The sequence below is a fragment of the Cricetulus griseus genome, unplaced genomic scaffold (assembly GCF_003668045.3).
Source record: "Cricetulus griseus strain 17A/GY unplaced genomic scaffold, alternate assembly CriGri-PICRH-1.0 unplaced_scaffold_111, whole genome shotgun sequence".
NCBI lineage: Eukaryota > Metazoa > Chordata > Mammalia > Rodentia > Cricetidae > Cricetulus > Cricetulus griseus.
Window position 1 is genome coordinate 60,415 of NW_023276822.1, and position 26,278 is coordinate 86,692.

The 26,278-nt window shown below is 44.1% G+C and overlaps 2 protein-coding genes across 2 annotated transcripts; one reads left to right on the forward strand and one right to left on the reverse strand.

Moving 5' to 3' along the window:
- The first annotated feature begins 6,603 nt into the window (after nt 1–6,603).
- Nucleotides 6,604–7,188, forward strand: LOC100759587 (ubiquitin-conjugating enzyme E2 variant 1-like). Its single transcript, XM_035453689.1, has one exon. It carries the CDS (start codon nt 6,604–6,606, stop codon nt 7,186–7,188), a length of 585 nt encoding a protein of 194 aa, XP_035309580.1.
- Nucleotides 7,189–10,688: 3,500 nt separating this feature from the next.
- LOC113839100 (ephrin-B2-like) lies at nt 10,689–21,796 on the reverse strand. Its single transcript, XM_035453686.1, has 4 exons — nt 21,666–21,796; nt 15,716–15,999; nt 13,272–13,364; nt 10,689–11,974 (listed from the first exon to the last, which is right to left on the reverse strand). Exons 1-4 carry the CDS (start codon nt 21,794–21,796, stop codon nt 11,619–11,621), a joined length of 864 nt encoding a protein of 287 aa, XP_035309577.1. The 3' UTR covers nt 10,689–11,618.
- Between the last annotated feature and the right edge of the window lie 4,482 nt (nt 21,797–26,278).

Sequence of the window (26,278 nt, forward strand, 5' to 3'; positions counted from 1 at the left end):
AGAAATACCAGGCAGTAAACACTAAAAGGCTCTTTGGTATTACCCGCCCAGAAAGAGATCTTTCTGATCTCACAGATAGCATCCAGGCCACAAGCTTTCCAAAGACTTCTAGCCATCCTCAGGCCTGGGAGCAATCACACTAACAGCCACACAGGGAGGCCTGCTCCTCGGAAATGCAAGTCCTTAGCAGCTGTCTCTGCATCGATGTTCACAGCTCAGAAAACTATACTATTAAAGATCAAAATAGTGAGTCAACGTAAGTCAACACTTCTTAACACATAACAAACAGAAGACATGCTTCTCCAGATGCTAGGCACACATAATATTGCTTCCCCCTCTCCCCCAGACAAGTCAATGCTTCTAATCCTCCCTGCTGCACACCCAAGTATAGTGGTCACAATAAACACAAAACATACTTATGTCGCTCTGTGGCTCTGAGGATTTTCAGGGGAATTTCTTTAAGCTACACTTAAATATAAATATTATATCCAGACCGGGGGAGGAGGGGCTGCCTCTCAAAGAGGCTGTGAATTAAAGTGCAAAGTGGAGAGAGGCAGCCAGGCTGGGGAAGGGGGAGGGGCGGGCCCATCGCTAACATTAAGAAAGGAAGGGAGACTTCTGTAGGCACCTCAAGCTAGCGTCACCCTCAGCCACCATAGGGGCCCCAGTCTGAGTGGCAACAGCAGTGGTCAGCTCCCAGCCAGGCTCCTTGGGGCACCACCAGGTACCTGTAGATACATTTTGCCTGCAAAGATGACACGCCAAGGAAGCAAATATAACACATTAAAACATAAAACAAAACAAAAATCTATACCAGACTACATCAAAGATGGACGCAGTAACTTTAAAACAAGGGCCATCTGGCAACAGGCAAAAATATCTATTTCGGGTCATTTACAAGTGAAGAGTTTTTGCCCTTTAGAAGGGGAACGTGTTTGGTTAATTATGTTGGTGAATTTGAAATTTACCACTTTCAAGACAGTACCAGCAGTTCTTTCTTATGGGCTAATTTCTAAATCAATGCGTTCATCTCTACTCTGAAGCCACTCACCATACCCTCAACTCCAATTAGGCCATTGATTTTGCTTCTAATCTCAAAGGTCTGCCTCCAAGCCAGGAGCCACCCAGCGACTCCACACACCTTCAGGGCTGAAACCAGAATTCCCCACAGCACTTTATGGCCATAGTTGGAAGATGAGGAAATAGCAGCACCCACGTGAGGTTCCCGAGACCCTGGCTGCAAATCCCAAAGGATGGCTGGCATTTTCCAAACCAGAGAGCACACTGGGAGCCCAAACCTAAAAGTTAGTCTCTGGCCTGACTTTCTCCCCTCCCTGTGCTTTGCTAAAAGCCAGTCTCATCTAGAGACTAGCGACTCCCCAAATACTATAGGCAGAGGCATTGACTGGGCATGGCTCTGATCTTTACCAAAAGGCTTGTTAAAACTGAACCCGCTCTCCGGACAATGCGGAGGCTGGGCCTCTGTTTCCGACCCGAAGGGAGAGGCTGGCGTGCAGAGGGCGGGCAGCCAGAGTTCTCCCCTGAGCCAGCGAGCTCCCCGGTGCATTTGCGGGCTGCAGAGCAGACTCGGATTCACTGCGGCTCCCGGACACTGCGGGCCCACTGTTCCCTCCCCAAAGGGACATTCCACTGCCCCATACCCCCAATGTCTGTTGCCTTCCCGCGGGGAACCGGGCAGTGCCTTACCCGCTCCCTGAGAGCGCAGCATCTCTCCCCGGCTCCGGAGCCCGCCAATTGATGCCGGTCTGCAGCCCTTTTAATGGCAACGTCCTCCATTCTCCACAAAGAAGGGAGGGCCTGGTAGAGCCATGAGACACCTTTCCCAAAGTGCCACCCGAGTCGCCAGGGAGTCGGGCACCCTGGAGCACTTGAGTTTTGATCCCCAGGAAGAGCCACTTGGAGCCCCGGCTCGCAAGTCCAGCTGGTCCCCACCTAGAGAAACGTGGCGGGGTAAGGGTGGGGGACGGGCGCCTCAGGGTCTAGAAACAGGCTCTGAGGCATCCTCCCGCCTGGACCACATGGCGGACCCCCAGGACAGGTGCAGGGCGGGTGAGCAAAAGGGATCGTGGACGCCACTTACCTGGAGTTCAAGGAATTCCAATAGATAGGCTCTAAAACTGTCGGGCTGGAGATGGCAGTTCTGGAGAAAACCATCCAAAGTCCCCAACAGGACTTCCACGTGGAGTCCCTCCTGGACCCGGCAACAGCCCTGGCCAAGCTGCTCCCAGTTCTGCGCACTTCGTGACGAGTGCAGAGTCTATGCCCTTGGGGGACGCCTTCCAGTCTCTGATCGAGGGCTTCCTGGCCTGATTCTGGCACCAAGTGTTCAGGCCGGCAGGACCCAAGTTAGGATGGACTCACAGGGCAGCGCCAATCTTCGCAGCCCACCCGCAGTGCTGCCTGCCTGGCGCCAATCCCGACCCCGCTCCCCATTTCCTGTCCGTTCTCCCTGCAGCTCCCCTTCTCCACTTCCTGCCACCCCCCAAAACAGAGCTTTCAAAGCTCCACCAACTATATCTGGGTGGACTTTCCTTTGGTAACTTGCAGAACGTTCTAATAAATAGCAAAGCATGGGGTTTGCTTTAGAAAGAATTTTGGGGGTTGGAACACAGGATTCTGTCCAGATCTGTTGCTGTTTCACAAATCACTTACTCTAGTAACTGCAACCTCACTGTACACCACACAAGAGGGAGAGCATCCCAATCATGCCAAGCAAATGGCAACTAGCTAAAAAACGTATGGTGCTGTGCATTAGCCAATGCAACCAAAAATAGGGTGACAGTGTCCTTCACCAGGACAAGTCACTTCTAAAACCATCAACACACATAGCAGATGGCAAAGAATCGAGACCAGTTAAATGGAATTCCAACAAATGGAAAGATAAGCCTTCTACTGCTGGGGAACACCTATATCCATCTCCCTGTGTTTGCCCTTCAGCAGTACTTTCAGGTCCTTTCCAGTTAGTAAACCTAGTATCAAGTATTCACATGACTTCCTGGAGCGGTGGTAACTCTCATCTTTAGCAGTCTCATGGCCAGTTATGCCAAGAGCACAAATGGCTCTGGGTAGAAAACGACAGAATTGCAGACAACTGAATACCAGAAGCTCAAGCTAATTGCAGCATGGAAAATGTTCATTGGTGGCCACACAGACACATACATACAGCATATACTAGTACAGTTAAGTGACCAAGACATTACTCAGAACAGCACAGGCTCATTTGCTACATCCTAAGGGAAACTATATCCTTACCTAGGAACCTTCATTTGAAGAATTTAAGAGTCCTCACACCAAGAAAATTTAAAGGTTTAGTTTATAAGTCGAGAATTATGCAAACTACACCATATTAATGGTAAAAACTACAAATTTTAAATACTATACTAAAAATAAACAGCCAATAGTTAATTCTGTAACACATCAAAAATTTAAAATAACTCAAGAAAACAAACTTGGGAATTAAAGGGAGCATTTTAATTGCTAATAAATTGTGAAAAAATCTCTTAATCTTTATAATGTGTACACAAAAGTGGTGGAACAAAAGGAGAAAACAAATCACTGTATTGTTGTAGCACAGTAAAAGGTGGGTACATATTTTTACCAATGATATCCTTTTTTTTTCTGTAGCCTGGTGGACAACAGTTAACAGTTACTAAGCACAGGCATGATTGAATATCTAGGACTCTCTAACAGTAGACATTGGGATGTGTTATTTAGCCACTGTGATTTCTTTCATATGTAGCAGAAGAAACTTAATGATGGAATAAAAGGCACAAAAGGGCTGATGTCAAGTATTTGAACCCCAGGCTAGTCTTCAGACAAAGTGCTTTTAACACAAGCAGAACAAAAGCAAATTTAATGGACACTTCCAAAACCTTGAATATATAACTGAGGAACATTGAATATGAATTGAAAAATTACATCAGAAGAATAAAGTAAAGGAAGGAAACTGTTTGAGCTAACTTATGTTATGAGATTAAGTATTATAATCTGTGCAGGTAAATGAAGTGAATATGTATTTAGAGTGACAGGGTACCCTGTTTACTAAAACCTCACTATACCTCATGCCTACTTAAAATTCTATCATTCTTCTTTACTATATCAAAGAATTGAAACCAAAGCAACAGTATTTTCCATAGCATGCAAACACAAAATAATCTGCCATTTAATCATTTTAAGCAGCATTTTCAATGCTAAACAATGATACGACTATTTCTGGGTACCGGGTTCTTCACTATGCCATACCTAAGCACCTCCAATATCACTTTATGGCATTTATTGATTGGTAAATACTAGTATGCTTCAACAAATAAAAAGATGAGGCAGATTCTGCTGTACAAAATTCTGGTTATCGTTAAGTTTCCACATGTAAAAATACCCCAACAAAACCCCAAACCAAACACTGAGTGATTTTAAATATGTTTATCTAACAAATAAAAGATTATTTTAGCCCTATTGAACATACAAAGTCTAGTTCTATCTGACAGTCCACCCACTCTGAAAGGGACTTAATAGTTCATAAATTTTAAAAACATATTTTCTACTGTTTATTAAGTATAATTTGTGGCAATAATACTTATTTTCTATAACACAGGCACAGGTTTAGGATTTTTCAAAGATAATACTTGATGTTTTAACTCTTATCAGCATAAAGTAGTGTCTGTACAAATATCCAGTAGTACTAATTCACAAGTTTATTCAATGTACATAGATACCCTATGAAAAATATAAACTGGAGGAAATCTAGTATAGTTCTAAGGCTTCTAAAGTAAACCACCCTTTAGACTTAGCAGAACTTAAAAAAATTGCTTAAACATATGAATTTAAGACTTTCCTTTACTCAGCAAAATCATTTATTTATAGTGGGGAATGCTGGTTTGATTTTGTCAATGAGAGAAACAAGAGTCTGAGAGAGACCATACTGCACGGTGGGTACTTCTGTAGCAGGTGGCCAACTGTTATCCTTACCTCTTATCAGGAACACCAAGAGATACAGTATCACAAGGACACTGCTGTAACAACACCACAAAGGTCCAGCAAAACTCTGGGATTTTAAATTCATTATAGCTAAGTGTTCTTCTACATATTTTCATCATTCTAAACCATCAAATATTGGTGTTATTTTAAAATCCATTATCTTTGAAAGAATTCCTGCTTTTTCTTTCTATTTTTCAATGTTCATGTGCTGAATAATTCCATTCAAATTTTTTCTCAAGTGGTATTTATTTATTTATATTAGTTTAGAGCAGTGATCCTCAACTTTGTGTGTCTGGGCTTCCTTTGAGGGAATCAAATGAATGACCCTATCACATGACTGTCCTCAGACCATCAGAAAACAAAGTTATGTTATTATAATTCATAACAGTATCAAAAACATAGTTATGACATTTGCCAGTGCCCTGCTTGTATCAGTCCCATGCTATAGAAGTCAACGGTCTGACCTGTACCAGTCCCATGCTACTGAAGCTACCAATTCAGGACTGATGTCCTTGGTGGCTGTGATTGGAGCCACCCATGAACACCCACAGGTCCATCCTTATGTAGGGGAGAGCATGGATTGGGAACTCCTAGGTACCCAACAGTGATAAAGTCCAGGCACACAAGCATCTTGTTGTACTTTGGATGGCCTCTCTGTCCATCTGAAAACTGGAGTCTCTGATTTATTCCATCTTCCTCCCAAGCTGCTTCCCTATAGTCAAAATGCCTCCCGAGTAGCTCTCATGTCTCCTTTCCAGTCCCCACTTCAATCCAACCTGCAGGCCTACAAACAGTCTCTAGGCACCTAGACAGAATTCTCAGCCCAGGTGCAGGCCTATTCCAGGCTTAGGTCTGTTGTGATGCAATCTAGGAGACCTTCTCCAATGAGTCCACTCCATGAAGCAGTAATTCAGCTACCATCTGAAAGACAATGGAGACTTGGGCTCCAAAATAATAGAGCCAGAGGTTTGAACTGTAGGAGCCAAAGATCTCAGGGTTTGGCATGACATCCTAGGCCATGGTTGGCCAACCACATAGTTGTATATTAACCTTTACATAGCAGATCCTTAGAACCTCAGCCCAAGAAAAGAAACAACTTGACCCAGTCCTCCACACCACAGGCTCAGTCACCTAGGCAACCCTTCCTGGGCCTCTTACTCATGAACACTTTACCCTGCCAAACATCGTGTTTTTGGCTTCCAAATATCTTGCCTACACTAACACCTGGTGCACAAACAACCCATTCTACCCCTGCCCATATCCTGCTGTGCTGACTATATAAGCTAGCCTGAGAAAAGTAAACTTTGCCACTTGATCAGAATCCTCTCTTGTGGTCGTTCTTTCTGTGTCTCTTTCCCCATTCCCTATTCCTGACTCTCTTGCCCTAGATTGACATCCTGCAGGTCAGGACAACTGGTGCCCAACATGTGGCTTGATACAGTTGGGAATCTGGGAACTTCAGTGCTCATCAGAGGGACGGGCCCCTCAATGCAGTAAGATATCCAATACAAGGTCAATTGTATGCCTTGGTTGGAGGAAGACCCAGAAGCCTACCCATTGCTTGGGACTTTCGGTTGATGAACACTACCTATGTGGAAAAGGTGAACAATGGGACAAGCATTTAGCAAGGAAGATTTATTTCTTTCTGAGATCACAGAATCCCTCAATATATGGGGAACTCGAGTTAAGAAAAAACAATTGGCAAGCAAGTTGACAGTCAGCACAGGCTCTGGTGTAAGAGTCCCTCGAAATTTCCGACCGTTGGAAGAGTTGGAAGAAGGACAGAAAGGAGTAGGCGATGGCACAGTTAGCCTGGGTCTAGAGGGTGACGAGGAAATGACACTTACTAGATGGACAGGGATGATAATTGGGCCTCCAAGATCAATTTATGAAAACCGAATATACAGCCTTAAAATAGAATGTGGGCCTAAATACCTGGAAGCACCCCCATCTGTAAGATTTGTAACAAAAGTCAGTATGAGCTGCGTGAGTAGTTCAAATGGAGTGGTGGATACAAGGGCCATGGCAGTGCTGGCAAAGTGGCAGGAATCCCATAGGATCAAAGTCATCCTGCAGGAGCTTCAGCTCTTGATGATGTCAAAAGAGAACCTGAAGCTGCCACAGCCAACAGAAGGACAGTGTTACAGCAATTGGTCACCACGGGCCTGGCCTCCCCTCCCCAATCCAACCTAAGTCTTCATTTTCCACAGTAGTTTATTTTCTAGATTCATCTTGTAGACCTCAAAGTACTGGAGAGGAAGCTCCACTCGGACTTCATCCTGAGACACTGTTCTGATACTAATTTCTTGTCCATTTGACATACCTAATTTGTGCTGTGTAACATCTGTTGAGTGTAACCGCTGGCTGCCTAGTTGAACTTCTGGGATCAAGAAGGTGTGTTGAAATCAGTTTCCTTTGGGAGTGGTGGGCACAGCTAATGCAACTGTGAACAGACACGTCACACAATCACTTGTTGCTGACACATGGCCTGGGTCTGCCTTTGCCTGCCTCACACTCCTGTCACAGCTGTGTGCTGGCCCTTAGAATAGAAGGGAAGGATTCAGGTAGCAGCTGTGGGGCTACTGCTGGACTTGGGGGTGCTTTGGCTTCACCCCTGCTTTCTTAAGTCATGCCCCATCCAAGCCATTGTTCCCCTCACTCCGGCCCTTGGCCAAATCTTAGACTGTAATCCTCCTCTCCCTCTGAAATTGGCCTTGGGTATGGAATTCAGAGCTTCCCATCTCCCCACCTTTATCAAGGGTGCTGCTCTCCCCCTCCTTCTCAACTCCCTCGTTGCCCACACCATGCCACATTCGCTGTGGCCAGATCCGAGATGAGTTTGGAAGAGCCCGTTTTTTCACTTAGCTCTTGGCCACACGCTCTCTTACCACCAGCCTGGGAAGGGGGTTCCCAGCCATCGGCCCTGCTGCCAGCACCAGCCAATGCACTTTGAGCTCAAGACTGATAAAGGCCCTGCGTATGTCAGCAGAGGTTTCAATCATTTTTATCAAGACTTGGAGATTACTCTAAAGATTGGTATTCCTTACAACCCCCAAGGACAGGCTATTGTGGAACACACCCATCACACTTTGAAAACCTATTTGGCTAAAGTAAAGAAGGGGAACCTTGAGGGTCACCTTGGTTCCCCTCACTCTACTCTATCACTTATCCTTTATATCTTAATTTTTTAAATTGTGGATGCTTCTGGTATCTCTGCAGCAGACCGTCATTGGTGGTCCTCTGCACAGCAAAAGCCTTTGGTTAAGTTGAGAGATATTCCCTCAGGCCTTTGGAAGGGGACAGATTCAGTTTTGCTGTGGGCCCAAGGGTCTGTTTGCATCTTCCCACATGATAGTGAGACCCAATTTGGGTCCCGAAGCATTGTGTGTGCCCTGTTTCTGGCTGATACACTACAGTCATCAAAAGACCCATTGGTCTTTGTGAGGAGCCAGCCTGTCCTGGTGCTGGTGGGTCTTTGGAGTGAGGTGTGGACAGTGATGGCCAGGTCCAACCTTAGCCTGGGAAAGGCAGCTGTCAGAGAATTTTCAATGAGTATTAACACTCCCTTGGGAGAAGTGCTTATTTGTTCCCTCCAGGAATGCAGTTTGAGAAGCTGTTGGAGTGGTGAGAATCCAGCCTTGGTGGTTCGAGTTCCTGGTACTATGCCTGTGCCATTGGAATACTTGGGAGAGAACTGGCCTGTCCTCACATCACAGCAGCCACTGTCACTGCAGCTACAGCTTCTGACATCACTATCTTTAACTCAGTTGCCACAGCAGGCACGCTGGATAAGCTCTCAGGGGAGGTTGCCTCTGCCTTAAATTCTCAAAATAATATTAATTCTTTAGTACAATTGGGCACTTTAAATCTTCACACAACTCATTTGGCTACTCTAATTATTAAGACCAGGGTGCCTCCCCTTCCAGGAGACTCCCTCTTAAAGGGACTGCAGCTAAGAGGCCAATTAACTAAGGAATGGAATAGGCTGCTGTCCCTCAACATTATAGCCCTTGGCAGTGCCGATTTAGCCCCAGTCTGCCTTTGCCACATAGGATGGTGGCAAACCCAGTGCCATTTTTAAACCAAGCAAATCATGCTTTCCTTGGCAGCAGATAACCCCTCAGCGAACGTCTGGCTGGGCCTGCAGGACAAGTGAGCAGTCAATGACGGGTAAGACTTAGGGGATGTCTGCTAACCTAAGCCAGAGGGTCTGAGGGGTCTGGGCAGGCATTTCAATGACAGGTAAAGTAGATGTTGTTATCCTGGGTGATCTAAGACAGACACTCATTTTATATGTATATAAAAAAGGGGGGCTTGTTTGGCCCTTCCCCCATAGGGGTCTGCTGACCAGCTTGTGACTAGGAGCTTACCTAGCATGTACATCCTGTTTTCTTCCTTCCTTAAATGCCTGAGTGCAAGTTCCTGTTATCCTATTATTTGCCCATTCAGGATTGCCTCATGGGCCTGGGAACTTGAACTTTTGATTTGGGTAGTTTTCCACCATGCCTGCTGACTGGTATATAAGCCCCCAGTCTTGTTGGAATAAAGGGCATTCTCTCCCTGCAAGAAAGACCTGCTGTCTTGTCTTTAATTAAATCCTCAAGTCCCTAGCCCTATACTATGGAAATGTTGTAGTACAGGTTCTACACTTTGGAGCCAAAGATCTCAGGGCTTGGCATGAGATCTTAGGCCATTCTTGGCCAGCCACATTGTTGTATATTAACCTTTACATAGCAGTTCCTTAGAGCCTCAGGTCAAGAAAAGAAACAACTTGACCCAGTCCTCCACCCACAGGCTCAGTCACCTAGGAAAACCTTCCTGGACCTCTTACTCATGAACACTTTACCTTGCCAAACTTCCTATTGTTGGCTTCCAAATATCCTGCCTACAATAAAACCCGGTGCACAAACAACCCACTCTACCCCTCCCAATATCCTGCTCTACTGATTATATAAGCTAGCCTGAGAAAAATAAAGTTTGCCACTTATTCAGAATCCTGTCTTGTGGTCGTTCTTTCTGTGTCTCTTGTCCCCATTCCCTATCCCTGACTCTCTTGCCCCAGGTTGAAGTCCTGTGGGTTGGGACAATTGATAACATTTGGGGTGATGCTGCTTCGCTTAGAAGTAGCTCTATCTGATCTTTTACCTGTAAAGTGCTAAGGGCTGGGACAGCTTTAATTGCCACAGCCAGTGAATTCCACATCTTGTGGTATGTATTGTGTGTAATCTTAAAATATATACAAGTAAATATCTTTCATTTTATGTCCCTTGTGTTCTATACACCTATTATAACTATGTCCTATCTCCCTCCTTCCCCTTGACATCATAACTTTACCTCCATCTTAAGGACTCCTAGAGGTGGGCCATATGTGCTTTGCTTTGACATGGAGACTGGTACAGCCTCACAGCCCAGACAGCACAGCCATCAACCAAAAACCAAAGTGTAAGGCTCAATCGGGGAGGGGGAGGGGCACTTCCAGGGACTCGGGGAATCTGACCAACCTTTCCTAATGAAAATGTCCCGATATCCTCAGTGGTGATGGACTTACAGCCATTTTGACCTTTGGCTTTTCAACTTCTAGGTCAGATTTGGCTCTCTGCTGTTCTACATGATTTTCCCTGTGGTGATTAAAATTAATACAGCAGCCGAGTCTGCTTAAACCATCTCCCAAAGCAGACTGACTCTCCTGAAGCTCCAGGGCTGTGCTTTTTATTGCCAGTACCTCAACAGTCCTGCCCCAGAGGTCTGTCCTCTCCCCCTGAACTCTGGCCGGTCCTTTCATAACAACAGCCCCTTTGTTCCACTTGAGGAAAGGGGCTTTGATTCCCTGTTGCATAGCTGTGTTAGTGAACTCACCACCACTCAACAAAGTCTGTAGTCTCCCACATTCCTGGTTCCTCTCAGCAAAACCAAACCACTACCTATTGTTTCCTTCTTGCTTTCCCCACAGTGCTCCACCTGCGGTGGCAGCCAGAACCTTCCTCACTTGACCACACCTCCCAGGCTTTTCCCAGCAAACCCACCCAAGCCTCCAGGAAAGCAGAATTCTGTACATAATATCCATTTAATTTCATCTTGGTGTAAAGGATGGGCCCAGGGCTGGGTGTTGAGTGTCCCTTAATGATACGGGATGTGGAGTGAGGGGTCTGGCTAGGTGTTGCAGAGCCCTGGAAACAGAAGGAGTGAGGACTAAATGCTAGGGATCTTTGAAAACCTTACTGAGGTTACCCGAGGTCTGAGTGACAAGTCCAGTGTGCATGGCAGGAAACACAGAGGCAGAGGTGCAACTTTCTCCTAAGGTACTGCTGCAACACCCATAGCCCACCATGTCCTCCCCGGGATCTGCAGAGTCCTGAGTGCCTGGCTGGGTGCATAGCATAGAGGTCCGCACAGGGCCACCGCAGTCCAAGTGGGGATCTCTTAGCAGTCTTCTGGCTTCCGAGTAGGGTCTGTGGTTTCGCCAAGGCTGAAAAGTTAAAGCCTACAAATCTGTCCAGCTCCAGGTTCCGCCTGGAATCTGTCCAGGTTCTTCCAGGAAGCATTCTGCCCCCAGAGCCAGGCTCAGGCAGTCCTGGCGCCCACAACAAGGTGAGAGTTCCCTTGGGAGGCGAAGGTCCCAGGTCTCAGACCTTGTAATTAATGTTAGCAGGACTCTGGGGGCATCTCCTGCACACTGGGTGCCCATAGTCTCCGCTGACCTTCTCATAGTGTGGGCGGGAGACACTGTCTGCAATCTTTAGCGGTATGAGAACATCACTGGGTTCCCAGCCAGAGTTGTTGCCACCTCGCTTGGCTGTGGCTGTGTGCTGTGGAGAGTGTTTGCGGTGCCTCCTGCAGTACTTGAGCAGCAATACCACCAAGGTGATGATGATGACGATGATGATGATGCATTCTGATGTGATTCCTGCGAATAAGGCCACTTTGGAACCCAGGAGGTTGTTCGCGGAATGCCCTGCGCTGTTGCCTTCAGTGCTGGTACCTGCACAGAAGCAAGAACAGCCAGTTACTATGTTTCTGAGACTCTGCCCTCTAGCTTGCAGAAAGAACGCTCCAAATGCAAACAAGTAAGCCTGGCCAATGCTTAACTCACAGGGTGAACTGGACAACAGATCACCAGATGAGGTGAAGGAGCTTCAAAGGTCCGACACTCACTCACCAGGTCAACCACTTCCTAAACTTTAGACAGCAAATCTGGAACATCCCTAGTTTCAACACTTCAGGATGCATCAGTAACTGACACACCTGGTGAGCTCTGCTCTTGTGACTGTAAGACACTGAGCGGGCTCAATTAATCTGTCTTAGTGGCAGAGTTAATATTGACTCACTGGGAGTAAAGACCCCAGGAATCTGTGCCCACAGTGAATCCCACTGGTTGGGATGTGTTTTGAGGCTCCTCTGCCTCTAGGGGTTCTAAGAAAAATGAACCCCATAGACACACAGCCCCACCACACTGCTGTCACTATATTTGGTTACACAAAAGGGCTTGTTGAATTTCTCCCGTTTGTACCAGCTTCTAGCTCTGGACGTCTTGTTGGATCATTATTCCTGGTTGATCCTGCAGGACTTGCATCTACATGAAGAAAAAGCGATTAATCATAGCACAGACATCTGACAATGTAGCAAGCTTCAGGAGTTGCAAAGATATCTCAAGAGGCATGAACAGCAATGAACATAAGACTCTTTATGCAAAGCACTGAGAAATACAAGAATATAACCTTCCTTTTTAATCAGAATGGTAATCCTAGTTATTTGTTAGGTTTAGATTGGGAGGCCATCTGTGCAAACTATAGGGATTCTTGCATTTGGCAGTCAAAGCATTCCAGATGACATTTTAATTTCACTAAACAAGTTGATTGACAGCTATACTAGTCTCTAATTAAAAGAATAATTCTTTCGTTCTTCACAATAGGTTATTCTACATGAAGATGCAGGCCTTGGTTTCTCCAGATTTGAAAATGAAACAAAGCATCATAGTCAGTACTAACTTACTAGACACTTTGATTTTTTCAAAGAGGTGTTCTGCATTGTAACCAGAAATATAAGTACCTGTGGCAGCACACAGACACCCTGTCTCACTGACCTGAACTTTTACGGAGATCTAAATGAGAAAAACTGAGCATGTCAGTTTGCGGGACTCAACCAGTGGTTCAAAGTGCAGAAAATGATCTGCCTTCAAAACTAACAAGAGCGGTGATGGTGAGTGTCAACCCCAGGTGCCACTCTAGCTGGGCTATACCAGCTCACAGTGGGGTCACAAAGCAGCAGTTGATCTTTACCTTGTCCAACTTTCATGATGATCTTCATGGCTCTTGTCTTGCACACCCCTCCCTCCTGGTTATGCAGGCCTTCCAAAGACCCATTGGATGTAGCTGATTAAAAATAAAATGGACAAAAAAAATAAAGAACAAATCAGGAAATCAATAGGATTTCATGAACATGAAATGTCTGGAAACAATTTGAATACTAAGAATTCACTCTTTGTCATAAGTTTTCTGCATGTATGGGATGCTGAAAGCAGAATAGAAATAGGAAAATAAACAAAGAAAAATGGATCCTGGAAACATTGTGACATGTAGGATACCTGCTTCTAAATGCTATTAAACACACCCTCCCATATACACATGATTTAGTATTACTCTATAGGTCAAAGGGACAGCACCTTCCAAAATACCCACCAACTCCTGGGGATGGGGGGCGAAACTAGAAAGTGCAAAAGAGCAAACATGATAATTTCAAAACTTGGTAATCATCTCTCAACTCCTGCTTCCTCCACCCCAGACCTCCTGCTTAAAGAACAATGAACTTGATGCTATGCTTGTCAAACCTCCAAGTTCTGTAAACACTATCAGGGGAGCCTTCTGACACCCCCTTGCTCCTTCCTCCAGCCAGGAATGTGCTGAAGTAGCATACTAGAACTCAAGTCTTCTGAGTCTGCCTTCTCATCACCGTGTAAGTCCCTGTAAGCATGTGTTTTTATCAACCCACTCAGCCAAGTTTCCTGCTAGGGAAAACTCCAGCTGGACAGAGAGTTAGCATACCCCTTTCCCTGTCTGGGTTTTGGGACAACATGGATATAACCAGGTGGGGGCAACCACCTTGCCCCACATTGGCCAGCTGGGCTCCTTTTCCACTTTAACAATGAGGGGCGAGAGGGAGCACAACCCTTCTACCAATATCTTTCTGTCTGTCTAAGCTGTTCTGTCTACAGATATTGCTGTTTATCCTGAGGCCAGTGAATTCTCTAAATGGCTTTGTCACTAAAGCTGCAAAGTATGGATGCATCGTGTCTGTCTCCTGCCATTACGCTCACTGTGTATGTATACTATGCATGTATGCTCCAATGTTTCTCACTCCCTGCAGTGTCATGTGTGTGCTTTGCATATTTGTACAGTATAGTCGCTATTATTATCTATGCACACTCTCTTTGCTACTCCTGTACATACACCATGCATTTCTGCATGTTCTCTTTACAGTGCATACATGGCTGGGGAAACATGGCTATACAATGACAGTAGTGATCTATGTTTTTTGGCCCTGCCTTGGGTTTTTTGGCCCTGACATTTGCTAATGTATAAAGTGTTCTAAGCCATACTGTCTGGGTTTTCCCTCAGCAGTGAAAACGGCTCCATTTTCTGTGTTGCTAGACTTGAAAGTGAGACAGGCAAGAAGGCCACAGCATTTTCCCAAGGATCAAGCACATCCAAAGAGTTGGAGTTTTAGGGGTAAATGTGTGTATAGTAAGAAACTATATAAATTATTTTTTGTCAACGTTATCTTGTTTTTTCTCCCTCCAAATTTTTGTCTATGCCTCTTGGCTATTTTTTTAACTGTTTTATTTTGCTTTAATTTTTTTATTGTTGTTTTTTGAGGCAGGGTTTCTCTGTGTAGCTTTGGAGCCTATCCTGGCACTCGTTCGGGGGACCAGGCTGGCCTTGAACTCACAGAGATCCACCTGCGTCTGCCTCCCGAGTGCTGGGATAAAGGCATGTGCCACCAATGCCCGGCATTTTGATTTAATTTTTATCTCCATCAAAATGGGCACAACTCACAAATGCACTTCAGATATACCCCAATGAACACCTATCCCCTACTCCTGAAATAATGCCAATCTATTATGACAGATGCAGGGGTATCATTCAGGTAGCACTCCTACACTTTACTCTTTTCCATCAGAATATAACGTGACCACCCGTACTGGCTTTTGTCTATATGCCCCATGCTACTAAGCTCTGAGCTCTGCAGGTCTCGAGTGATGGTGTCATGGTGTAGTGAAACCCTATTACATTTGTCTTTATTGAGTCCTAACTTTGAAACACAGTTCTTGGAACAGAATGCACACTAAATGAATGAGTGGATGGTTGGTTGGACGGACAGATGGAAGGATGGAGAGAAAAAGCATCACACAGATTTACCTATAAAAACCTCATAAATGTTCCTTAAAGATGGTTTTGTCAGTAGAGATACTGAGTCCCTTCGTATAATTTGCTTATTTCAATACCATAAGAATCCTGGCAGGTTTGCCCCTGCTGAGTATTTATATTTAATTAATACTGTCACTACAGGGTACCAATTTTCAATTAATTTATTTTGAAAAAACAAAAAGAACAAAGCTTCTTAACAAATGATTTACCATGTTAATTTAAAGGAAACAGGAATCAATACAAACCTAGTTAGCTTATCCCAGTGCATTCAAAATAAAGAGAGAGAGATCTATACTTACATATGATGTAGTAATCTTTGTTCTCCTGAAATTCTAGACCCCAGATGTTAGGGCTGAATTCTTGAAACTTGATGCTGAATTTCACATCTTGGTGTGGTCTGGAACAGTTGAGCAGGGGGGTATTTTTCTTCTTAATTGTGTATCTGTCTGCTTGGTCTTTATCAACCTTATAAAATTTATAATATTCATACTGGCCTACAGTTTTAGAGTCAACTTTTGGGCAAACAATATCCAATTTGTCTCCTATCTGTGGGTATAAAACCATGCCTTGTCCAGGTAGAAATCTGAAACACATAAAAGAAAAGCCCCACAAGAATGGAGGGTCAAGAAACGAAGTGAAGAACTCACCACTGCACAGTTAGGAAACACATGCAGGGCTTTCTTGTATAGCTCTTCAATAACTTTAACCCCGTTCCTAACAGAAAGCTGGAGGCCAAGGAGATTCAGGTTCTCCTTTTTGTCATTTGCCTGCTATAAATATGCTCCAGTCTCTGTGTGAAAAGTTGAAGGAAACAGAAAGATTGCCGTTCATTTATCATTCTCTGTTCCCTGTTAACAAGCAAATACTTTAGATGAATGGACCATTAGCAATCATTGTCACGTGAAGAAGAAAAAGTGCTGGGATGTAACCAGATTGTAAATTAGACAGAGTGTTCTTCCTCTTTCATGAATCTCAACAAACAAAATGGATATTTTATTATAGATTCAGAATTAAGATAGAAAGGAAGGCACAAAGTGGTAGGTGCTTGGGCATGAGAAGAGGTACGCAACTGTAATGTCTACAGATAATTCTCACAGAAGTGTGAAATAAAAGAGATCACAGAAGCAACACATCTACAGCCAAAAACTATGATACAGCGTGAGAACTAGGAAGAAAGTCAACAAAATGGTTCTAAAGAGAGTATTTAAGGTTTAATGATGACCTTTATCATCTGTATTCAAAAGCAGAAGAGTCCAGAACCCTCACACTCCTATTAAAACATTTCTGGGACTCCATAGGTAAGTCAAATCCAATAACCACTGCATGAAGAAAGCTCCCATCCTGAAGAAATAGTCAGACTTTCCTAAAATGCCAAAAGACTACCAAAAAGCAGATATTTCCATTCTGGTGAATTAAACCAATCATTAGTCTCACTCTGCAACTAACCTGAATGGAGAAACTGGCTCACTTTTTTAATGACTAAAGCAGAATGCATGGAGGACCAGCACTAAAATCCAGTTCCCTCACACACACACTACAGGGGACAGAAGGTAGTATCAGTAAACTTCCACAAGGAGTCCCTCCTGGACCCAGCCACGGCCGAGCTGCTCCCAGTTCTGCACACTCCAGGAGAGTGCAGAGCCTATGCCCATGGCGGATGTCTTAACAGCCTCTGATCCAGAGCCTCCTGGCCTGATTATGGCACCCAGTGATCCGGCGGGCTGAACCACAGTAAGGATGGACTCTTGGGGCAGCGCCAAGCTTTGCATCCCACCGGCAGTGCCCGCCTGCCTGGCTCCAATCCCGGCCCTGCTCCCATTTCTGGTCCTCTCTCCATGCAGCTCCCCTTCTCAACTCCACGCCACCCCCAAAAACATAGCCTCCAAAGCTCCACAGCAGACATCTGGGTGGAATTTCCTTCCCAACTTGCACAACGCTCTAATACATAGAAAATCCTTTAGAAAGAATTTTTGGGAGGCCTGCTCCTCTGATATGATAGCACGTAGCAATTCTCTCTACATAGGTGGCCACAGCTCAGAAAACTATACACTTAAAGACCAAAATAGTGAGTAAACAAAAGTCACCACTCTCTCACTAACACATAACAAACAGAAGACACTCCTCTCCAGATGCTAGACAGGCATACTACTGCTTAGCCCTCTCCCCCAGACAAGCCAATGCTTCTAATCCTTCCTGCTGCACACGCAAGTGTAGTGGTCACAACGAACACAAAAACATACTTATGTCGCTCTGTGGCTCTGAGGGGTTTCATGGGAATTTCTTTAATCTGCACTTAAGTATAAATATTAAATCCAGACTGGAGGAGGAGGGGCTGCCTCTCAAAGATGCTGTGAATTAAAGTGTAAAGTGGAGAGAGGCAGACAGGCTGGGGAAGGGGGGAGGGGCGACCCATCGCTAACATTCAGAAAGGAAGGGTGACTTCTATAGGTACCCCAAGATAGCATCATCCTCAGCCACCACGGGGAACCAGTCTGACTGGCAATATCAGAGCTCAGCTCACAGCCAGGCTTCTTGGGGCACCACCAGGTGCCTGTAGATCCCGTTTAGCTGCAAGGATAACACGCCAAGGAAGCAAACATAACACTTACATTAAAACACAAAGCAAAACAAAATCTATACCAGACTACAACAAAGATGGCGGCAGTAACTTTTAAGAAAGGGCCTTCTGTCAACAGGCAAAAATATCTATTTTGGGTCATTTACAAGTGAAGAATTTTTGCCCTTTCTAAAGGGCACATGTTTGGTCAATTATGTTGGTGAATTTGAAATTTACCACTTTCAAGACAGTACTTTAAGTTCTTTGCTTATGGGGTAATTTCTAAATCACTGCATTCATCTCTTGTAGGAAGCCGGTTCCTGCATTATCCATTACAATAATAGGTGCCTGAAGACACCAAGATGTAAATTACTTCACAGGCGCTGGGTAATCTCCATTCCTTTGATCTCTGCCTATCCCGTGGCTCATTTAGCCTGAGGAGCTGAAGCCATTCATAGGGTAACACGTCCCAGGCGGCTGGCCAGCCTTTATAAGGGATGGTTTTCTTGGTTCAATGTCTCCGCTCTGGGAAGCTTATGCTCTTTCACTCTCAAGATGCATTAAAGCTTGTCTGCAGAAGGATCCGAGTGTCCCGTGTATGATTTCTTGCTGGCGAGAAATACAGAGCGCGCGGGACATAGGAGACATTGAACCAAGAAAACCATCCCTTATAAAGTATCCCCCTTTTTTATTAATTAATGAAAAGGCTTTATATTTTTACAAGCAAATAGGTCACCCATATGTTGAGGGATAGAGGCAGAGGTTGAACCTTCCCAAAATCAAACATTAAGACTGTGTACAAGAGTCGCCATCAGGCTGTTAGCTTGACCCGAAGTACTCTCGACCTGTCCTCTGCCGTTTTTCTGGGAAAGGGAGTCTCAGGGCAGGTAACCCTTATGCAGGTCAACGTACCTCCCAGAGAAGCCTGCATAATAGGCAACTCTGTGCGATGCCTTTGCTCAGCATCCCTCATTGGGGCTGCCCAAACCAGACACTCTACCCTGTGCAATGAGCCTAGGCTCCGGGTGTGCAAGAGCTGTCTGGCCGGCGGCCTATTGCTTAAGCATAGTTAGCCAAAATATAAGCGCTTGGGCGGTCTCTTGGTTTGAGCCCTGGAGCTTACATGCCAGCCAAAAGTAACATCAATCCGCAAACGGCTGCATCAAACAATTCCACCCCCACCTCTTTCTCATAGATCAGCCAGAGGTAACAGCAATCCGCAAACGGCTGCATCAAACAATCCCACCCCCACCCCTTAAGCAGTGGCCATCTCTCCGCCAAGGACAGGAGTTAATCTGGATAACAATAGCGGCTCTCAGCTCCCGGGGAGAGGGTGGAGTTGCGACTTTTGAAGGTCCGAAGAGGCTCTTCGGGTTGAGTCTTTCTGGGATCCACAGGGGATTTTCTTCATCCTGTGGGAAAACACAATATCGCTCCCCTGGATCTTATGAGAATAGGATCCGGGCCTCTCCAAAGATCAGTTAAGATATCTTTCCATTTTACCATTTCCTTTTGGCCTTTTAGGTTTTGAGGTGAGACGCTTGGCCCGAGCGTCAATGTTTATGAGGCTTTAAAGCCCCAGGCATTCCAGGCCTTTAAGAAGTGTTGAATAGCAGGCATGGCCTTTTCCCCTATCAAAGACTGGGAAAGCCATCTGTAATTTTGGCAGCCGATATCTATCGGGGTGGTATCGTGCTGTCTCCTCCTCTAGCTCTGCTTCCTTGCTAGAGTCTAAAATCTCAGAGTCTGAGCTGCTTAACTCCAAGGCCTCTAGTTTCGTTGTAGGGCAGAGGCTAGGTTTTGTTTTTGTTTCTTTTTTACCTAGCTGAGCTGTTTCCTCTAAAACTTTATCTCTTGAGCTTTCAGAGTCATCAGAGCTATCAAGATTTAAAGCTTTAAACTTATTTATAGAATCATCTAACAAATTATTCACTCCCTTGTCAGTAGACATCCCAGGAGGTCCTTTTTTCTTATTTATTGCTGTTTCTCTTAACAAATTATTCACTCCCTTGTCACTAGACATCCCGGGAGGTCCTTTTTTCTTATATTTTATTGTTAGGCGCGCCCCATCTCTCACCATATTCGGTTTCTGATATGTAATTCTGGACTTCTTTAAGATTGCTACAACAGTGAGAAAAGTCAAAATAGCTCCTAGTAAAAGCATAGAAGCCTCTATATTAACCTCCCAAAATAGCAACATTCCCAAGCCAAAGTCCAGAAAAAACATACCTCTCCGAATTTACCACCCTGCAGTTCTGAATCCGCCTTGTAGCCAAGGGGTCTCCGCGGTGCCGGAGATGTTAAGCTTCCCGGGTTTCGGCACCATATGTCCCGCGCGCTCTGTATTTCTCGCCAGCAAGAAATCATACACGGGACACTCGGATCCTTCTGCAGACAAGCTTTAATGCATCTTGAGAGTGAAAGAGCATAAGCTTCCCAGAGCGGAGACATTGAACCAAGAAAACCATCCCTTATAAAGGCTGGCCAGCCGCCTGGGACGTGTTACCCTATGAATGGCTTCAGCTCCTCAGGCTAAATGAGCCACGGGATAGGCAGAGATCAAAGGAATGGAGATTACCCAGCGCCTGTGAAGTAATTTACATCTTGGTGTCTTCAGGCACCTATTATTGTAATGGATAATGCAGGAACCGGCTTCCTACAATCTCTACTCTGAAGCCACTCACCATACCCTCAACTCCAATTAGGCCATTTATTTTGCTTCTAATCTCAAAGGTCTACCTCCAAGCCAGGAGCCAGCCAGTGTCTCAACACACTTTCAGGGCTGAGACCAGAACTCCCCACAGCACATTCTGGACATAGTTGGAAGATGAGGTAATTGCAGCAACCACGTGAGGTTCCCGAGTCCCTGGTCACAAATCCCAAAGGATGGCTGGCATTTTCTAAACCAGAGCGCACCCTTGGAGCCCAGACCTAAACAATTGTCACAGTCCTGACTTTCTCCCCTCTTTTCACTTTGCTAAGAACAAGTCTGATTAAGGGATTAGTGAGACCCAAATACGAAGGCTGCAGAGTTGACTGGGCAAGGCTTTTCCAAAACGCGTTCTTAAAATGGAGCCAGCTTTTCGGACCTCGCGGAGTCTGGGCTACCGGTTCTGAAAGGAAAGGTGAGGCCGGCTTGCAGAGGGCAGCCTGCCGGAGTTCCCCCACAGCCAGCGAACTCTCCCATGCAGGTCCTCGCTGTGGAGCAGACCCCTATTCACGCTGTCTCCCGGACATTGCGGCGCCCTCTGTCCCCTTCCCAAAGGGACATTCCACTGCCCCAGAACCCCAATGTCTGTCGCCTTCCCTCGGGGCCCTACCTCTGGTGCTTCTAAAGAGCACAACATCTTTGGCGGCTCCAGAGCCCGCCCGTCGATGCAAGTCTGTAGCCCCTTTAGTGGTGACGTCCTCAGTGCTCCAAAAAGACAGGAGGGCCATGTAGAGCCCTCAGGCACGTTTCCCTAGGTGCCACCCGAGTTGCCAGTGTATCTGGCATCCTGGAGCTCTTGAGTTTGGAGCCCCAGGAAGTGCAGCTGGTCCCCACGTAAAGAAACGTGGTGGGGTAGGGGTGGGGGACGGGCGTCTCAGGGTCTAGAAACAGGCTCCAAGTCATCCTCCCGCCTGGACCACATGGCAGACCCCCGGGACAGGCCCGGGCCTGGTGAGCAAAAGTGATCGTGAATGCCACTTACCTCGCGTTGGAGGAATTCCAGTAGATAGGCTCTAAAACTGTCGGGCTGGAGATCGCAGATCTGCAGAAAACCATCAAGAGTACCCAACCGGACTTCCACACGGAGTCCCTCCTGGACTGGGACACGGACATGGCCAAGCCGCTGCCAGTTCTGCGCACTTTGTGAATAGTGCTGAGCCTAAGCCCGTGGGGGATACCTTCCTGCCTCTGATCAAGGTCTTCCTGGCCTGATTATGGCACCAAGTGATTCGGCAGGCCGGCAGGACCCAAGTTAGGATGGACTCAATGGGCTGCGTGCCAATCTTCGCTGCCCACCCGCAGTGCCCGCCTGCCTGGCATCAATCCCAACCTCGACATTCCTGTCCTTTCTCCATGCAGCTCCCCTTCTCCACTTTATGCCACCCCCAAGAACAGAACTTTCAAAGCTCCACTGCCTATGTCTGGGTGGACTTTCCTTTGCTAACTTGCAGAACACTGTAATACATAGAAAAGCACTGGGGTTTGTTTTAGAAAGAATTTTGGGGGGGCTGGAACACAGGATTCTGTCCAGATCTGTTGCTGTTTCACAAATCACTTACTCTAGTAACTGCAACCTCACTGTACACCACACAAGAGGGAGAGCATCCCAATCATGCCAAGCAAATGGCAACTAGCTAAAAAACGTATGGTGCTGTGCATTAGCCAATGCGACCAAAAATAGGGTGACAGTGTCCTTCACCAGGACAAGTCACTTCTAAAACCATCAACACACATCACAGATGGCAAAGAATCAATTAAATGGAATTCCAAGAAATGGAAAGATAAGCCTTCTACTGCTGGGGAACACCTATATCCATCTCCCTTTGTTTGCCCTTCAGCAGTACTTTCAGGTCCTTTCCAGTTAGTAAACCTAGTATCAAGTATTCACCTGACTTCCTGAAGTGGTGGTAACTCCCATCTTTAGCAGTCTCATGGCCAGTTATGCCAAGTGCACAAATGGCTCTGGGTAGAAAACAACAGAATTGCAGACAGCTGAATATCAGTAGCTCAAGCTAATTGCAGCATGGAAAATGTTCATTGGTGGCCACACAGACACATACACAAAGCATATACTAGTACAGTTAAGTGACCAAGACATTACTCAGAACAGCACAGGCTCATTTGCTACATCCTAAGGGAAACTATAGCCTTTGCCTAGGAACCTTCATTTGAAGAATTTAAGAGTCCTCACACCAAGAAAATTTAAAGGTTTAGTTTATAAGTCGAGAATTATGCAAACTACACAATATTAATGGTAAAGACTACAAATTTTAAATACTATAATAAAAATAAACAGCTAATAGTTAATTATATAACACATCAAAAATTTAAAATAACTCAAGAAAACAAACCTGGGAATTAAAGGGAACATCTGAATTGCTAATAAATTGTGAAAAAAATCTCTTAACCTTTATAATGTGTACACAAAAGTGGTGGAACAAATTTAGAAAACAAATCACTACATTGTTGAAGTAAAAGGTGGGTACATATTGTTAACAAGGACATCCTTTTTTCTGTAGCCTGCTGGACAACAGTAATCAGTTACTAAGCACAGGAACGATTGAATATCTAGGAGTCTCTAACAGTAGACATTGAGATGTGTTATTTAGCCACTGTGATTTCTTTTCATAGTAGCAGAAGAAACTTAATGATGGAATAAAAGGCACAAAAGGGCTGATGTCAAGTATTTGAACACCAGGCTACTCTTCAGACACAGTGCTTGTAACACAACCAGAGCAAAAGCAACTTTAATGGGCACTTCCAAAACCTTGAATATATAACTGAGGAACATTGAATATGAATTTAAAAACTAAATCAGAAGAATAAAGTGTAGGAAGGAAACTGTTTGAGCTAACTTATGTTATGAGATTACATATTATAATCTATGCAGGTAAATTAAGTGAATAGGTATTTAGAGTGACAGGGTACCCTGTTTATTAAAACCTTACTATACCTCATGCCTACTTAAAATTCTATCATTCTTCTTTACTATATCAAAGAATTGAAACTAAAGCAACAGCATCTTCCATATCATGCAAACACAAAATAATCTACCATTTAATCATCATTTTATGGCATTTTATTGATTGGTAAATACTAGTATGCTTCAACAAATAAAAAGATGAGGCAGATTCTGCTGTATAAAATCCTGGTTATTGCTAAGTTTCCACATGCAAAAACACCCAAACAAAACCCCAAACCAAAACCTGAGTGATATTAAATATGTTTATCCCACAAATAAACATGCAAGGTTAAAGATTATTTTAGCCCTATTGAACATACAAAGTCAAGTTCTATCTGATGGTCCACCCACTCTGAAAGTGACTTAATTGTCCATAAATTTTAAAAACATATTTTCTAGTGTTTATTAAGTATAATTTGTGGCAATAATACTTATTTTCTATAACAGAGGTACAGGTTTAGGATTTTTCAAAGATAATACTTGATGTTTTAACTCTTATCAGCATAAAGTAGAGTCTGTAAAAATATCCAGTAGTACTAATTCACAAGTTTATTTAATGTACATAGGAACCCTGTGAAAAATATAAATCAGAGGAAATCTAATATAGTTCTAAGGCTTCTAAAGTAAACCACGCTTTAGACTTACCAGAACTCAAAAAAAATTGCTTAAACATATGAATTTAAGACTTTACTTTATTCAGAAAAATCATTTATTTACAGTGGGGAATGCTGGTTTGATTTTGTCAATGAGAGAAACAAGAGTCTGAGAGAGACCATACTGCACTGTGGGTACTTCTGTAGCAGGTGGCCAACTGTTATCCTTACCTCTTATCAGGAACACCAAGAGATACAGTATCACAAGGACACTGCTGTAACAACACCACAAAGGTCCAGCAAAACCCTGGGAATTTAGCAATGAAATTACCAAATTTTCTTTTTTTATAAATGTTTAAAAAAACATATTAAAATGTTTTTAAAGTTTAAAAAGTCAGCAAAACCCTGGGAATTTAGCAATGAAATTACCAAATTTTCTTTTTTTATAAATGTTTAAAAAAACATTTAAAAATGTTTTTAAAGTTTAAAAAGTCAGCAAAACCAGCATTATGAAGTAGTAGACAGAGTATAACCCCGAAGTCAGTGGTCAGTGAACACCTTACCAGACCAAGTGACCTGAACTTGAGCAGGCCATCAACCATTACAGAATCCTAACAGTTGAAAAATGCAACACTTCTATAAGACAGCAATGATCTGATAAGGATCTGACTTAATGGAGGACAAGTGGGAAAATAAAGGGATTGCAGAGCGTAGCCCCTATTATAACAAGCTAACTTTCCAGACATTCCAAATTAAAACAAACAAAAACAAACAAACAAAAAAACCGACTTCAATATGAGGCTACAATACTAAGTTGTTTCACATTTCTTTGTAAAAAGTTCAGAGTCTCCCATTCAATTCTTGGCTTTTAATGAGAAGGACATATTTGGCCTGGTCTTCCCCTTGCCCAGGATAACTTTTTGTTTTTCTTTTTGTTGGCATTGGTGTTCTTCTTCTAGTTTCATACTTTCCTCATGAATCTTTCTTTGTTCTTCAACATTTCTCAATTGTTCTTTGACCTGAAAGTTAATATAAGAATGAGATCAGTTATTCCCTTCTCTCAGTATCTTTTGTCTACCAGGTGACAATCCACAACATAAATGAACATATAGATAACAGGAGAGGATAAAAGTAATTGAGGAAAGAATTTAATTATTTCTATGTATTTCCTTTATCTCAAGTTTATGAATAGTGGATTTTCTGGACGTCATGTCTTGAGCATAGACTTGATTTTGTCTTTATATTATCAAGATTAACAGTTATCTAAAAAAAAGGCACAGATTAGTCCCAATGTATGCATCTACCCAATTACTGTATTTATAATTAGATGGACATATACAATAATTGTAGCTAAAAATTCCCACTGGGCCTCCATATTACACACACAATAGTAACCAAGAATTTAACCAGGTAGAGGTGGCACATATATTTAATCCCAGCAGTCAATAGACAGAGAAAGTTGGATCTCTGAGTTCAAGGCCAGTCTGGTCTACAGAGGAAGTTACAAGATAGCCAGTGCTACATAGATAAACCCTGTCTCAGAAAATTAACAAGGAATTTCTCTAAGACCTAATTTCATGGAGTGAAAAAATTAGCAAATGTTTTGACGTAATGGATTATAAATTGTTATCTAATTTCACACCATCTACTGTGTGAACTTCTCAGGCACCTTTAAAGCCTTCAATCTCAAGCAACTGACTAACTTTTTCTCTACAGGAGATGTCCCTTGTTAACCATGAAAAGTAAAGCTATTCAATTTGTAACTCCTTCATCAGGGCCTTCCCCTCACCTTGCAAAGACCACTCTCACCTCCTCAATTCTTTGCCCTTCTCCTATAGGACATTAGAATCAATTAGCTGATGATTCTGGATCTTAGAGTGGGAACAGCATCCACAGAGTATATGACAGGGACAATGCATGACAGCTTACACAGCAAAGCATTCCCCACCATCAACCTTAACAGTGTTATTAGAAGAAAGGCTGTTTTAACCCCTGAATGTCTCCATCAGTCATCAACACATTCTCGTATTTTTGCTGAAT